This window comes from Ranitomeya imitator, chromosome 4 (assembly GCF_032444005.1).
Source record: "Ranitomeya imitator isolate aRanImi1 chromosome 4, aRanImi1.pri, whole genome shotgun sequence".
Taxonomy (NCBI): domain Eukaryota; kingdom Metazoa; phylum Chordata; class Amphibia; order Anura; family Dendrobatidae; genus Ranitomeya; species Ranitomeya imitator.
This window is the reverse complement of record NC_091285.1, coordinates 527,322,603-527,340,060: the sequence shown is the minus strand read 5'-3', so window position 1 is coordinate 527,340,060 and position 17,458 is coordinate 527,322,603. Positions and strand designations below refer to the sequence as shown.

Genomic DNA, 17,458 nt, shown 5'->3' with positions numbered 1-17,458 from the left:
CACAATCTAAACAAAAAACTCTGAAGTCTTGCAGTGTTCAGTATGACTGTTGTGCCCAATAATAGGCTGCCACTTCCTGTTCTGCAAACATCACTTCTTAGTAGTAATCTACATTATTTATCAGCACAGGAATTATGATGAAATGTACCGCTAGTATATAGATAACACATGATCCACCAAACGCACTGGACACAGGTAACCCCATCCCCATCGCTTCCCATTCAAAAAGCATGCACTCAAAATGTTCCTATAGAAGTCAATGTCTTGATGTATCAAAAACTGTGGAAAGGAAGTAGTAAAAAGTAGTTGCCTTGGTAACCAATCAGATTCCATATCTTATTCATTCAGAGGCCAGTCACATTTTTGCCTTCAGAAAATGGAAAAAAAAAAACCTTTGCACCCGTTTTGATACATCTCTATCCTAATAAGTCATCTCCAAAAATAAAATTTCTTACTTGCACAAAGCATAGTGTGCTCTGATTCACTCAGATGAGGAGAAGATAAGGAAAAAAATGACTCCATCTTCTCCATTCTGTCAGTCCGTGAAAATTGCATTGTACTCAGATGTCATCCGAGTGCAGGCTGTGGTTTCCAACGCACTTATTGACTTGCATGGCCATGTGCGATCCTAATATTGTACCAAACTTGTGCGCGAAACGACTTTTCGAGGAAGTAAATCATACATGTGCTGGGCCCCATAGACTAACAGTGGTCCAGGTGCGATCTGATGTTTTATCAAACACAAACTATAAGCAGGAATCAAGCTCAAATATACGTACATATAATCCCTTAAAACTTTAACTTTTATTTATATGAAATATAAAACCCAGACCCAATAAAAGGAGAAAATTATCAGTCACAAAAATATACAAAAAACCTATTATGGCCCTAGATATACCTACTGCTTACACCTGCCTGGCTGTGGAGGTTGGCACCCTAAGGAACGATTTTTTGGCGCCCCCACTCACCGCAGGCTATCCCTCTCTCCCCTGCAATATCTCTCTCAGTGCAGGCGGGAGAACAATATAGAAAAAGAGAGCAGTGGTGAAAAATAGATAGCTATATAAATAAATAAACCATCATAGGGACCTATATAGGTACCTCCATATAATCAAACAAGATTTTCAACACAACGCATACTATACATAAATAATCCACCTATAATATTCAAAAGAATTGTCCTGAGATGGCAAATGTCATGGTGCCTTAGCACATAATATATATGATACCCTTAATCAAATCGAGCACCATCATGTAGCCATAAAAAAGACATCTCCAAATGGGTAATCAAAGTCACTTAGCGTGTGCCGGTCTTTCCCCGACGCGTTTCCCCGTTCTAACGGTTCATCAGGAGGAAGCGATATTCATGATGCCGGATACTGAATAGATGTAAGGCATAAGCCGGCGGTGACATTATGAGCCTAAATAGCCCAAATCAAACTAAGCGCGCCTGCATAGGCCACGCCCCCTTAACAATTCTACGGGGTCCCAAATGGGTCAAAAACATGTTCCGTCCCCATACAAAATAAAGATAATGATATAACGTTGCTCCCATGATCTACTGCAGATATCACAAATATAGCGGTGTATCCACAATTCAATTGTTTATTGTATATCATGGTGCATATCTAATGCCGACACACCCCCTTACATATACTAAAACATGTAGTTACTTCTGCGCATGTCTGAAAACTCCCGTGGAACACAGCACCATCTTTCTGGTATTCTAAGCTGCGCGTCAAGAGGCGCCTACGCACTATACACAGAAAGACGTCACTAAATCCGGACAGAAGATGTCCGGTAAAAACGACATACACTTGTCTCTGCGCATGTCTAAGGGCTCCAGTAAAGCGCAGCACCCTCTTCCTAGCAATCCAGGCTGCGTGTCAAATGGCGCCTGCGCACTAAAGGTAGCAAAACGTCCCTAAGTCCGGATGCTACATATCCGGTTAAACAGGGCACCACTTATCATGGTAAACCAATTTACATATCGCTGAGCACATATACATTGTTCCCAACGTAACCACATCAGTGGCATGTTTAATAAGGACAGTGCTCCATTCCCAGCTATGCCCCACATAAAGTTATCCGACACCTAGCTATTTTAGCATTCCGGTCTAACGCCGATAACAAACTTCATTATAAAGAGATAAGTCTTCCTATGCACGGGAGAAAACATACACGTCACTATGAATGACAGGGGGAGGTGATCTGATGTTTCGTCACGAGCCCTAAGCCTATAAGGTCTTACACTTTGCCTATATGTGAGGCCTCTCACTGAGTCCAGTATGGTTCATCTAGGGGGAAATACCTCTGTAATGCTCCATGTGATGGATGCTATGGTGCACTCAGACATACAGTACAGCCCCACAGAAGTCATAAATGTAGATTGTAATGAGCCGAAATCAGCCATGTGTGTACAGCTTAAAGGGGCTGTCATGTTTAATGCTTTTGGAATCCATAGGCTTGCAGACTGATCTTTTACTCACCCTCCCAGGCTCTAGTGCTGCCTCTCCGGCATGGCTCTAGTCTTTGCTGACTGGCTGTAGACGTGAGCGCGTCACATTAGAAGCACTCGTAATCCTTATCTAATAGCAGGGCTGCTGTGCTCAGTCATTGTCTGCAGTGGTTCCAAGTGCTATAAACATGGCGTCACCACACAAATACTGGAGCAGCGGCAGAGAGGCAGTGCTGGAACTGGGCAATGTGAATAAAAGCTCAGGTTGATATTTTATCAGTCTGCGAGCCTATGAGCAACAAAGACACGAAACAGGACAACCCCGTTAAGGCTTAGTTCACATGAGAGTATGACAAACTGTCCTTTTACATCATGAAAAAAATGGCAATTTTTCATCTGTGTTGTCATCTGTATGCAATCCGTATGCCATCTGTGTGTCTGTTTCTTCTGTCCACATGCAATATGTTTATCCATTTTGTACATGCGTGGGACATCCGTCTTTTACAGGAACAATGTAATAAATAATAAAGGACAAATACAGTTTTCTATCTTTATGATTATAATGTACTAGATGGTGGCCCGATTCTAACGCATCGGGTATTCTAGAATATGAATGTCCACGTAGTATATAGCACAGCCACGTAGTATATTGCCCACGTAGTATATTGCCCAGCCACGTAGTATATTGCCCAGTGACGTAATATATTGCCCAGTGACGTAGTATATTGCCCAGTCACGTAGCATATTGCCCAGCGACGTAGCATATTGCCCAGTCACGTAGTATATTGCCCAGTCACGTAGTATATTGCCCAGCCATGTAGCATATTGCCCAGCTATGTAGTATATTGCCCAGCCACGTAGTATATTGCCCAGTGACGTAGTATATTGCCCAGTGACGTAGTATATTGCCCAGCGACGTAGTATATTGCCCAGTGACATAGTATATTGCCCAGTGAGGTAGTACAGTTAGGTCAATATATATTTGGACAGAGACAACATTTTTCTAATTTTGGTTATAGACATTACCACAATGAATTTTAAACAAAACAATTCAGATGCAGTTGAAGTTCAGACTTTCAGCTTTCATTTGAGGGTATCCACATTAAAATTGGATGAAGGGTTTAGGAGTTTCAGATCCTTAACATGTGCCACCCTGTTTTTAAAGGGACCAAAAGTAATTGGACAGGGTGGCACATGTTAAGGTTAAGGTATTGAAAGTGTATGTCATGATGACTACTGGCAGGCCACGCAGACCACATACTGGACAGTTTGTTCCCTTGTCTTAAAAGAGTTTGTCTATCTTTGGGACATTTTTATTTACTTATGTTTACCCTGGTTACCATCGTTAAAGTAAAAAAAACAAACGCTACATACTTACCTTCCGCTGTCTGTCCTCGGCGCTCTGCTTCTCTGGTCTGGCTGTGAGCACAGCGGCCGGAAAGCAGAGCGGTGACGTCACCGCTCTGCTTTCCGGCTGCCCGGCGCTCACAGCCAGAGCAGAGAAGCAGAGCGCCGAGGACAGACAGCGGTAGGTAAGTATGTAGCGTTTGTTTTTTTACTTTTAGGATGGTAACCAGGGTAAACATCAGGTTACTAAGCGCGGCCCTGCGCTTAGTAACCCGATGTTTACCCTGGTTACCGGGGACCTCGGGATCGTTGGTCGCTGGAGAGCTGTCTGTGTGACAGCTCTCCAGCGACCAAACAGCGACGCTGCAGCGATCCGGATCGTTGTCGGTATCGCTGCAGCGTCGCTTAGTGTGACGGTAGACTATCAGCGAACTTGTTCTGATGGTCAAATGGGAGATCTTTGTCTTTTTTAGCTCCTCTCTGCTGTTTTATGACCACAGACCGTGTAAAAGTTAAATGTACAGGAAAATGTAAACAGTGCAACATTTGTATTGAAAGCAAAATGTCAAAAATAACTTTTAGCCCCAAATACATGCATTTAAAAATGTCCCCAGCGTTGAACAATCTTTTTAATGGAATTATCCGACGCTAAACAACCCTTTGTTAACTTGCGGCCAGTCAGTGGTTGCTGATTGGCTGGAGCAGTTAGTTGAACCCATTGGATGTTGATACCATGGGACTGGAGGGAGTTGCACTGTTTGGCACTATATCTAGTAGTGAACAACACCTTTAAACCAGCCTTATACCAAATGAATACATTATTGAATAGATTTCTTACAGTTAGACCTGAGAGGTCTGGTGTACTTAAAAGCCTTCCTGCTTAATATCGAAGTTAAAGAGTTGGACTCTAAAATAAAATGCTTGTTTTAATATCAGGAGGGAAAAATTTCAAAAGGGAATTACAAAGTTATTCTGACCTTGATTTCCAAAATGACTACAACAGCATCTTCAGGTCTAAGAAGTCTATTTAAAGGGAACCTGTCACCCCCCCCTCCTCCCCAGGGCATTTTTAAGTAAAAGAGCCACCTTCAGCAGCACTAAGGCTGCATTCTGTGAAGGTGGCTCTTATGTTTCTGATCCCTAGTAACACTGAAATATTGACTTTTATAAATTGCGTCCCATACCTACATTGAGTCCTAGAGGTATGGGGTCTCCCTGTTTCAGCCACCTCCCAGCCGTCCATCATCCAGCTCTTGCGTCTGTGCGCCGACTCCTGTGTTGCTGTTACATGCCCGGCACCTGCGCTGTGCCAACAGTTGATATCAGGCTATCGTGCTTGCGTGTTGTGGAGGCCACAGATCCCGCCCCTTCACAAATCTCACGAGACTTCAGCACTATCTTCAATGGAGCACGATGACCCGCTCCACTGCGCAGGCGCTAGATTCCCAGCCCCGCAGTGTGAATACATCATAACACACTGTGGGGCGGGATCTGGGGCCTCCACAACACGCAGGCGCGATAGCTTGATGTCAGTTTCCGGGCAGCGCGCACTGTGCATGCCTGAGAACTGTTGGCACAGCGCAGGCGCCGGGCATATAACAGCAACACAGATGCAAGACTCAATACAGGTATGGGGTGCAATTTATAAAAGTCAATGTTTTAGTGTTACTAGGGATCAGAAACATAAGTGCCGCAGCCTTAGTGCTGCTGAAGGTGGCTCTTTTACTTAAAAACGCCCTGGGGGGGTGACAGGTTCCCTTTAATAATGTATTCAGTTTGTTTTATGATATTACTTGACCCATGTCCTGGTCCAGACAGCAGAGGCGCAGACAGCTGGCTTTTACGCTCAGAATTCCGATCACGGCCCCCCAATTTAAATGCCCTGGACTATGAATACAAAGTTGTGGCTTACTGCATTAAAGAACATTTACTCAAGTAGATAAGTAAGATGCCTAGTGGACCCTCGCAGTCCATTATTTCTCTAAGACGATTATACATCTTGGCACCAGCGGGTAGATCTGCTTTGCAGATAATTAATTCTACAATGGACTCTGTAATAAGGTTTACACTTGATAAACTTTTTGATATAACACATTTAATTGAATTCTGTTGTTTTAATTAAGGGCTTTTGTTTATTTTTTTTGTTTGCTTTTTACAGCGCAGTGTTATTATCAGCTGCCTCCTATATGATAGATTTTAATGAGTTGGAATCAAATTAAAAAGCTTATGCTACTCACTCGTCCAATCCTTTCTCCTAAGATAACTTCTTCATGCTCCAGCACCCATTTATCCTGTTTAGGAAGAAAAGAAGAAGAAATATTATATTCTAACTGTAGCAGTAGATACATTGTAGCCCTCCATCTCAGGATCTTACTACCGTATTTAATTCTCATAATTCTCATCTCGTTTCTCCATGTTTTCATTTCTCCGATGTTTTACGGGCAGTTGTTAATTATTATTTCAATTTCAGAGTGCAACGTTATATATATTGCGGAGACAGAACACAATGCAAATAGAAGTAAAACCCATTTTATTACTGGGAATTTTAATGATTATATTCTGCAACCAATGGATTGTGACTCATCGTAATGGATTATCAGGCAATATTTCTTATGGTTCCCTAAAGTAAACTAAGAGATAATGAGCAGAGAGAAAAAAAAATATATAAAGCAAATCTCCAAAAAGATAGTTCAGTACCTAATTTCCCCAAACAGGATTTATTTCCCTCTTAGGCAGTGGCATAACTTGAAGCTCATGGACCCCAATGCAAAAGCTCCAATGGGGCCCCCAATTATTGTAATTCTTTATTATTAGTAGGCTTTTAATATTGGCCAAAGGAACTTTTTGGCCCCCCTAGACTCTAGAGCCCGGGTGTGACTGCAAAACCCTGCATCTATTGTAGTTAAGTCCCTGCTCTTAGGTGTTCCCTGTTAAGTTCCTAGAGGAATATAAAACAATTTCACCATGGAACAAAGAGTCATCAGGGGGCGGAGGCTGCGGTCACTGTCACAGGCCCTGCCCCTCCATGAAACCAAGAGTCATCAGGTGGCAGAGGCTGGAGTCACTGCCACAGCCCCTACCCCCACCATGGAACGAAGCGTCATCAGGGGCGGAGGCTGCGGTCACTGTCACAGGCTCTGCCCCCTCCATGAAACCAAGAGTCATCAGGTGGCAGAGCCTGGAGTCACTGCCACAGCCCCTACCCTCACCATGGAACGAAGCGTCATCAGGGGGCGGAGGCTGCGGTCACTGCCACAGTCCTTGCAACCTCCTTGTAAAGAAGCGTCAATTACCTTCATTGCAGGGGCTGGATTAGTCCCTGCGCTGCCATTGTGCGATGTGCACAATGACAGTGTGTGCTCTCGCCGACTCAGATCAGTATTAACAAGTCGGCAACAACTCGCACTGTCAGTCTGCATTGTAAGAATACCTGCACTTAGAATCAGTGAAAAGCAATAAGATAGTGTAGCTAGTGAAGGATAGGGAATTTCTAATTAAAGCATATTTGAAAGTACCGTAGATTAGATTACAGCATGAAATAGGCATTCAGGTCAGGAAAAAATAATTTGTATTTCAGACCGCCCCTTTATGGAAGTTAGAATATGTTATCAATATCAGATCAGTTAGGGTCCAACACCCCCCATTGATCAGCAGTTGTTCGCTTCAGCTGTGGATTGATGAAAATAGTGTACGGAGGTGGAGCAGAACAGCGCTGCTCACTTTGTAGTGGCCGTTGCTGAGAACTGCAGCTCAGAACCTTTTGCATTAAATAGTGAATGGCCACTAGACAGCAAGAAGATCTGTTTTGTACTGGCTCCATACATTGTTTACATCTGGCAGCAACCATAGCTAAAAACAGCTGATCTGTGGGGATGCCAGGCGTCAGACCCCCACTGATCTGATAGTGATGACCTATCTCTGGGATAAGTCAGCAATATCATTAGCTCAGGCAAACCCTTTGGGCTCACAATTTAAGCTTCCTATGTTTCCTATGTTTTTAGGAGTATGGGAGAAAAATTCATCACTCGTGAGAAAACAAAGGGAAAGTTGTATGTTGTCACATGCGAAATATACAAACTACATGCAAAAGTTCTCCTTGGTGAGATCTGAACCCAGATATATTTCTTTACAGCACATAACAATCCAATCCATTTCCAGAGTAAATTTTAAAATATCTAAGCCTCTGAGGTATTAGTTCAAGATGTCCGTAATTGTGAATCGGCACTTCTTCAGAAGCTGAGACTAAATGACATACTTCTCTTTTGTGACAAGTAATAATGACAGTCTGACTTTCTGAAACACATTGCAAATGATGCTCGATGCATACACTCTCTATGTGTGTGAAAACCAGCTTATGACTGGAGTTTGTGATGTCTAAAAATAAATACAAAATAAGTTTCTGTGTTTTTTTCCTTATGTCAGCTCTATGTTCTTGGATTTATAATTAGTTTCCAATAGAATTCTGAGGAATTTCATCAGAATAATGCAAAATGTAGTGTATCCAAAACTGTGCCGATTCTGATTTAAAACTCTACCCTTGAATTGCTTCTACTTAAAAAACCAATTTCCTGAATGCTTCCAAGGGCATGAAAAGAGATCAGAAGGTTGCATTATTAATGTAATGCATATACAAATATAATAACAAGCTATATAATGTCTCAGACAAGCATAATGGGATTTCTTTATAATGACCGCAAACGCCTAACTATTACCATGTGGGGAAAGGTAGAAATGCTACAAGAAACATCATATATAATCTTAAAAGGAACCTGTCAGCTGCCTTAGAGCCCCCCACACCAACGCCATGCCTCTACCTCACCCTATTATTACATACTAACAAGCTCCTTCTTATAATTTAGTGATTACTCTATAATTGTAAAATCAAGTTTTAATCCGTACTTGCATTTTGCAAATCCGTGAGGACTAGATTGGTGGGGTGTTGATTTCCCCAGACTAATCTTGCCTTCCATCTAATAAGCATGCTCTCCGATGGGCGTACATATAGGATGGTAGGGTGGAATAGTACAGGAGAACCAATACCCCACTAGATTTGCCCTCTCAGTTTTGCATAGTGGGACGGCAGATAAAAACTTGATTTTACAATTATAGAGCAATCGCTAAATTACAAGAAGGAACATGTTAAAATCTAGGTATAGGGTGCAGTAGGGACATGGTAGAGGTGGAGGGCAGCTGACAAATACCATCAAAACCGTCCATGAAACCTGAAATACTAGTTGTGTAATTTGCATTCTTCCAGCCACACATTGACTAGACGTGACCGGCCTCACTCATTTCACTTGCAGTGAGCAACCCTGCCCACATCTAGTCAGCATGTGACTGCATGTCCGCAAATTAAAATCCCGGTGCCGGCAAATCTTTACAGCGTGCAGACTAGTAGCCTAACCTTTTGGCCGGGTCACACTACCATAGAATACAGACGAGTGCTACATGAGAAAACACCGCACAGCACTCGGACCAGTGTTAATCTCACATCACCGTATTTTTTCTCATGCATATTGTACGTGCAAGTGAAATCGAAGCATGCTACGATTGTATGCGTATATCGTCCGAGTCTCACCAATGCAAGCCTATGGGTGCGAGACAAAAAAAGGACACCACACAGACCAGCTGCGTGACTTGCGAGAAATACGCACACATTTTCCTAATTTCAGCCCACTGAGCCATTAAATTCAATGGGAAAAATCAGTCAGAAATGTAAAGCCATATGCAAGTCAAACGGATACATAGGTGCGAGAAAATCGCATCATCGCATTGCAAACGCATTACACACGTATGACCATATGGAGAACACTTGTGTGACTCTCAACAGGGTGGACTCAGACCGATTTTTCATAAGTGTAACCCGGGCCTCAAGCTTAACCACTTCACTGCCATAGACCACCTGTGATACTACTACAAATGTTGCACAGCCTTTTACCATCAGGGATAAAACCGTAAGCCTATTTACATGTTGCCATTAAAGTAAGGTTGGGCAATTAATTTTCTATAGAGGCTACATGAGAGACTGTGACTGTTGTGGAGGGTCAAACTTAATTCTGCTCAATATTATAATATTATTTTATATTTATTTTTATCAACATTGAGCAGAATCAAGTCTATTGACTCGCTGGTACATGTTACGATCAGGCTTGTTGTATCATGTAGCCTTACCAGTTGCAGCTTTTCAAAATCATATAGTTTGCAGATTCTTAAAAAGTTCAAACAAAAGAAATCAAATTGGTCCTGTTATTAAGCCTTACGTATCTATTAATAGAAGTACGTTGTTAGGTCTCGAGTTCCCACTTCTGCACAGGGGGAATCTCGGGCCGTCTCCGCTGCGGTCTCCCATTCCTATCCAGCTGCAGTGGAGTCTGCTCAGCAGGGACGTCAGTCCCAGCGTCTTGCTCGGTCTCGCTCTGTACAGAGAGTTACTGCTGCTTCTTCAGCTCCTGCCATTAAAGTCAGTGCTGGTCAGCAGCGAGCGGACTTCTCTGGGACTAAGTCCTTATTTGCGCACACTGAGCATGCCCAGGGCAAGATCTCCCGTTGGAGATCGAGGGCCATGTGCTCAGGCTCTGCAGCGCATTCCATTGGTCCTCTTGGCAGGTCTTGGAAGGGCAAAGTTTCTGTGGCCACTTCCTGTCCTGCAACTATATAAACTGCGCATGACCGCACGGCCATGCGCTAGTGTACAATTATTATGTGTGTGTATAGATGGATGTATGTCGATGGATGAAAGCTCCTAAGTATCCCTCCCTAGAGTTGTTGATTGCTCGCGGATGATGGTAGCTCTCTAGCGCCCGACTATCCATCTGTATGTTACACACATCACAGCGTCCTATAGCTGTGCCTGCCAGTACGGCGCCGTGCGCTTGCCTTGCGCTTTCCATACCCAAGCCTGGGTGGTTAGTGGCGTCCGTCAGTGCGGCATCGCACGCACTCTTGTGCTCATATATTACTAATAAGGTTCATTACACACCCAGTTGCGGTGTTGTGCCAGCAAGGGTCTAATCGGACTTCAATCCCTTTCGGGGTTAAGTTCGCTGACTACTTGCTCGCGCTCTATGTGCGGTACCGCGGTCCTGTGACTTAACAGGATCGCTTTCTTCACGTTGGGTGAGGTTTAACCCACGTGTTTATACTTTTAAGTACCGCCATATAGTCTGTCATTCACTAGCAGCGGGTTTCGCCTGCACGGTGGACCCCGGACTGCGAACGCATCTATATCATCTTACTTGGTGCGTTCCGCCAGTCCTAACATACGTTCAATAGCTCCTCCCACACAGACACAATATTATACTAATATACAACATTAGGTGCAAACTGTTACGCACAAGGTTGTGGAACCACTGTGCCGCGGTCATGGAGGAGCCTGAAGGGGCATAGCTAATAAAACACCTGGTTCTTCCCTGGGACCCTGATGTAGTTGTTAGACTTGAACCCAGGTGAACGCCAGGTGCTACTCCAGGTCGGAACCTGGGGCTGCGGCAGCTGACCCTCAAGGTGACAAAGAAGCAGGACCGGCCAGGAACTGGTAAGCAGGATGTATACGGCATCCTTACAACTAGTTAGCAGGATATTATCTGACTAGAGAAGTTGCTGAGCACCTCCCAATAACGGAAAGGTGCCTTAAATATCAGATGTCTCCCAGATATTAGCTGAGGACGTTTTTAGCAGTGCGCTGGCCCTTTCAGAGGCTGGGAATGCGCATGCCCTAAACGCATTCCCAGGAGACCTGCATGCCATGCACAAGTCCTGGGAAAAAACAGATGGTGAGCGTGCATGTATGCGTAAGTTAACACACCGGCGCTCCTGCAGGGGGGGAGGAAGGGGACAAGTGCAGGGGCGGTGACCCTGCGTTAAAACAAATTTGGAACAGATCTCTGAAGTAACTGTTGCTACAGATGTTAATCAGCAGATTTTTCTTTAACATCAAATCAGGCACATATATACCAATAGTCTGTACTTCTATACAAGCTGATAAGTTTGTGCTGAAGAAAATATAAATTAACGCAACACAGCGATCCACAATAGTGAAAATCTGCTGAAGCAGAAAAAAGTGAGAGATTTATTTCTGCTTAGAAAATAGCATTGATAAAACAGTATATGATAAAAACTCAGTAGCCCAGCAAGAGATTTCAACAATCCAACTTGAGTTTCCCTTTCTGGCTTTTAACCAGGCATAGTAAACAAATTACATCATCATCTATAATTTTATACTAACCACCCTCCTAGGTATTTAAACAGCACAGAAAAGAAAATCCTAACAGACAATATGTCAAGTCAATCTGGATAGAATCTATAAGAAGCTTAATTTTAATAGGAAATTGCACAAAAATTATAAAATGAAATATCAATAAATATTTAATTAGAAAATTATATTTAATTTTCGAGTTTTTTTTTAATTTTTTGATAATTTTGTCAAGTCTTCTTAAAATCAAAAATAATCTTTTCTTGGTGATTCTTTCCAGATTAAGAATTGAAGTAATGCCTGTGTATAATTTTTTTTTACTGCTGTTTTAAATAATACCAACGACTGAAAGGGTGGTTAGTATAAATGATAGATCATGTCATTTGTTTACCATGCCTGGGAAGAAGACAAAAGGTGGAACTCAGTCGGGTTGCAGATATCTCTTGCTTTGCTCCTGAGTTCTTACGATTTGCTGTTTTGTCTATGCCATTTTTTAAGTAGAAATAAATCTTGTGCTTCTATTCTGGTTCAGAAAACTCAGAAGCACAGGCTGAATAATAGAAGGGGAGAAGACATCTAACTGTTACACTATTATGTTCAACAGTATCTGCATCCCAAGAATTCAGATACCACTGAAATCGAATCACCAGGTTAGGGTGTTGGCCGAGTGGTGTGGTACTCCACTGTATCCTTTGGTTATCCCAGTCCATTCAGGTCTGAAATAAAAGGTTTATTTTTGCTATTATTTAAAAACAGTGGGAAGGAATACTTATAAAACCAAACCCTGATGCATCCATGGTCTTTGCAGAACAGGAAGAGATGACATTTTCACCATCAGTGACCAACCTGACTGCTGAAGGACAATAATTGTCTGCATAGTCCTCTCAGCCAGAGACCATTGGAGGGGCAGTATTGAGTGCTCAGGAAAGCGGATTCTGAGGGTAAGTATGGCTTTTTTTTACTTTTATAAGCAAGGCTTCCCATTGAGACATTAACCTTTACTACATAGATATACAAATTTGCAATCTGTTTATACAGATTTAGTTTAACCCCTTCATGACCCAGCCTATTTTGACCTTAATGACCTGGCCGTTTTTTGCAATTCTGACCAGTGTCCCTTTATGAGGTAATAACTCAGGAACGCTTCAACGGATCCTAGCGGTTCTGAGACTGTTTTTTCGTGACATATTGGGCTTCATGTTAGTGGTAAATTTAGGTCAATAAATTATGCGTTTATTTGTGATAAAAACGGAAATTTGGCGAAAATTTTGAAAATTTTGCAATTTTCACAATTTGAATTTTTATTCTGTTAAACCAGAGAGTTATGTGACACAAAATAGTTAATAAATAACATTTCCCACATGTATACTTTACATCAGCACAATTTTGGAAACAAAATTTTTTTTTGCTAGGAAGTTATAAGGGCTAAAATTTGACCAGCGATTTCTCATTTTTACAACGAAATTTACAAAACCATTTTATTTAGGGACCACCTCACATTTGAAGTCAGTTTACGGAGTCTATATGGCTGAAAATACCCAAAAGTGACACCATTCTAAAAACTGCACCCCTCAAGGTGCACAAAACCACATTCAAGAAGTTTATTAACCCTTCAGGTGCTTCACAGCAGCAGAAGCAACATGGAAGGAAAAAATGAACATTTAACTTTTTAGTCACAAAAATTATCTTTTAGCAACAATTTTTTTGATTTCACAATGGTAAAAGGAGAAACTGAACCATGAAAGTTGTTGTCCAATTTGTCCTGAGTACGCTGATACCTCATATGTAGGGGTAAACTACTGTTTGGGCGCACGGCAGGGCTTGGAAGGGAAGGAGCGTCATTTGACTTTTTGAATGAAAAATTGGCTCCACTCTTTAGCGGACACCATGTCACGTTTGGAGAGCCCCCGTGTGCCTAAAAATTGGAGCTCCCCCACAAGTGACCCCATTTTGGAAACTAGACACCCCAAGAAAGTTATCTAGATGCATAGTGAGCACTTTGAACCCCCAGGTGCTTCACAAATTGATCCGTAAAAATGAAAAAGTACTTTTTTTTCACCAAAAAATTATTTTAGCCTCATTTTTTTCATTTCACATGGGCAACAGGATAAAATGGATCCTAAACTTTGTTGGGCAATTTCTCCTGAGTACACCGATACCTCACATGTGGGGGTAAACCACTGTTTGGGCACATGGTAAGGCTCGGAAGGGAAGGAGCACCATTTGACTTTTTGAATGGAAAATTAGCTCCAATTGTTAGCGGACACCATGTCGCGTTTTGGAGAGCCCCTGTGTGCCTAAACATTGGAGCTCCCCCACAAGTGACCCCATTTTGGAAACTAGACCCCTGTTGTGAATTCTGTGGCTGAGTTCACTTCTGTGGTCACAAGTGGTATTGCAGTCTCTGGGCTTCCTCCCTCAGGTGTTTTGGTGAGCTCGTTGGCTGCCTTGCTATTTAGCTCCACCTGAGTCTGTCTTCCTTGCTCCTTGTCAATGTTCCAGTGTTGGATCTGAGCTACTGCATCTTTCCTTGGGCCTGCTGCTCTGCTAGATAAGTGCTTCTAGTTTGTTTTCTGTTTTTTTCTGTCCAGCTTGCTATTTACTTTTGCTGGAAGCTCTGAGAAGCAAAGGGGTGCACCGCCGTGCTGTTAGTTCGGCACGGTGGGTCTTTTTGCCCCTTTGCGTGGTTTTCGTTTTAGGGTTTCTTGTAGACTGCATAGTTCTCTTTGCTATCCTCGCTCTGTCTAGAATATCGGGCCTCACTTTGCTGAATCTATTTCATTCCTACGTTTGTCTTTTCATCTTGCTAACAGTCATTATATGTGGGGGCTGCCTATTCCTTTGGGGTATTTCTCTGAGGTAAGTCAGGCTTGTATTTCTATCTTCAGGCTAGTCAGCTCCTCAGGCAGTGCCGAGTTGCATAGGTAGTTGATAGGCGCAATCCACTGCTGCTTTCAGTTGTGTGAGGATAGATCAGGTACTGCAGTCTACAGAGATTCCACGTCTCAGAGCTCGTCCTATTGTTTTGGGTTATTGCCAGATCTCTGTATGTGCGCTGATTACTGCACGCTGTGTTGCCTGATTGCCAGCCATAACAGTACAAGGAGCCACCAATGATTTCCAATAGAGGGAAAAAAGAAATCCTGACATCATTTTTTTTTCTTAGCTCTGTCTTCAGTCTTTTTTTTCCCCTAGACATTAGAGTGCTTCAGGACACAGCTGTGGACATGGATATTCAGGCTCTGTGCTCCTCAATGGATAATCTCGTTGTAAATGTACAAAAGATTCAAGATACTATTGATCAGAAATCGATGCTAGAACCAAGAATTCCGATTCCTGATTTGTTTTTTGGTGACAGAACTAAGTTCCTGAGCTTCAGAAATAATTGTAAGCTATTTTTGGCCTTGAAACCTCATTCTTCTGGTAATCCTATTCAACAGGTTTTGATTATTATTTCTTTTTTGCGCGGCGACCCACAGGACTGGGCGTTTTCTCTTGCACCAGGAGATTCTGCATTGAGTAATGTTGATGCATTTTTCCAGGCGCTGGGATTGCTTTACGATGAGCCTAATTCAGTGGATCAAGCTGAGAAAAATCTGCTGGCTTTATGCCAGGGTCAGGATGATGTAGAAGTATATTGTCAGAAATTTAGAAAATGGTCAGTACTCACTCTGTGGAATGAATCTGCACTAGCGGCTTTGTTCAGAAAGGGTCTCTCTGAAGCTCTTAAGGATGTAATGGTGGGATTTCCTATGCCTGCTGGTTTGAATGAGTCTATGTCCTTGGCCATTCAGATCGGTCGTCGCTTGCGCGAGCGTAAATCTGTGCACCATCTGGCGGTATTGTCTGAGAGTAAGCCTGAGCCTATGCAGTGCGACAGGACTATGACTAAAGTAGAACGGCACGAACACAGACGTCTGAACAGACTGTGTTTCTATTGTGGTGATTCTACTCATGCTATTTCTAATTGTCCTAAACGCACTAGGCGGTTCGATAGCTCTGCCGTTATTGGTACTGTACAGTCCAAATTCCTTTTGTCCATTACCTTAATGTGCTCTTTGTCATCATATTCTGTCATGGCGTTTGTGGATTCAGGCACTGCCCTGAATCTGATGGATTTGGATTATGCTAAACGTTGTGGATTTTTCTTGGAGCCTTTGCGGTGTCCTATTCCGTTGAGAGGAATTGATGCTACACCTTTGGCCAAGAATAAGCCTCAGTACTGGGCCCAGCTGACCATGTGCATGGCTCCTGCACATCAGGAAGTTATTCGCTTTTTGGTACTGCATAATTTGCATGATGTGGTCGTGTTGGGGTTGCCATGGCTACAAACCCATAATCCAGTATTGGATTGGAACTCTATGTCGGTAACCAGCTGGGGTTGTCAGGGAGTACATGGTGATGTTCCATTTTTGTCTATTTCGTCATCCATTCCTTCTGACATCCCAGAGTTCTTGTCGGACTTTCAGGATGTATTTGAAGAGTCCAAGTCTGATGCCCTACCTCCGCATAGGAATTGTGATTGTGCTATCGATTTGATTCCTGGTAGTAAATTCCCTAAGGGTCGTTTATTTAATTTGTCCGTACCTGAACACACCGCTATGCGCAGTTATGTGAAGGAGTCCCTGGAGAAGGGACATATTCGCCCATCGTCGTCACCATTGGGAGCAGGGTTCTTTTTTGTAGCCAAGAAGGATGGTTCGCTAAGACCGTGTATTGATTACCGCCTTCTTAATAAGATCACTGTTAAGTTTCAGTATCCCTTGCCATTGATTTCTGACTTGTTTGCTCGGATTAAGGGGGCTAGTTGGTTTACTAAGATTGATCTTCGTGGTGCGTATAATCTGGTGAGAATCAGGCAGGGAGATGAATGGAAAACGGCATTTAATACGCCCGAGGGTCATTTTGAGTATCTGGTGATGCCGTTCGGACTTGCCAATGCTCCATCTGTTTTTCAGTCTTTTATGCATGACATTTTCCGTGAGTATCTGGATAAATTCTTGATTGTTTACTTGGATGACATTTTGATCTTCTCAGATGATTGGGAGTCTCATGTGAAGCAAGTCAGAATGGTTTTCCAGGTACTGCGTGCTAATTCCTTGTTCGTGAAGGGATCAAAGTGTCTCTTCGGTGTGCAGAAAGTTTCATTTTTGGGGTTCATCTTTTCCCCTTCTACTATCGAGATGGATCCGGTTAAGGTTCAGGCCATCCAGGATTGGACTCAGCCGACATCTCTAAAAAGTTTGCAGAAATTCCTGGGCTTTGCTAATTTTTATCGTCGCTTCATCTGTAATTTTTCTAGCATTGCCAGACCATTGACCGATTTGACCAAGAAGGGTGCTGATTTGGTTAATTGGTCTTCTGCTGCCGTGGAAGCTTTTCAGGAGTTGAAGCGTCGTTTTTGCTGTGCCCCTGTGTTGTGTCAACCTGATGTTTCTCTTCCGTTCCAGGTCGAGGTTGAT

At 42.8% G+C, this 17,458-nt stretch overlaps 1 protein-coding gene across 1 annotated transcript in view; it reads right to left on the bottom strand.

Moving 5' to 3' along the window:
- Window positions 1-17,458, bottom strand: part of FES (FES proto-oncogene, tyrosine kinase) — a 259,267-nt gene that overhangs the window by 27,032 nt on the left and 214,777 nt on the right. Inside the window, exon 13 of the mRNA XM_069766154.1 lies at window positions 6,043-6,096. Within this exon, the coding sequence (XP_069622255.1) occupies window positions 6,043-6,096 (54 nt within the window). The remainder of the gene's footprint in view (window positions 1-6,042; window positions 6,097-17,458) is intronic.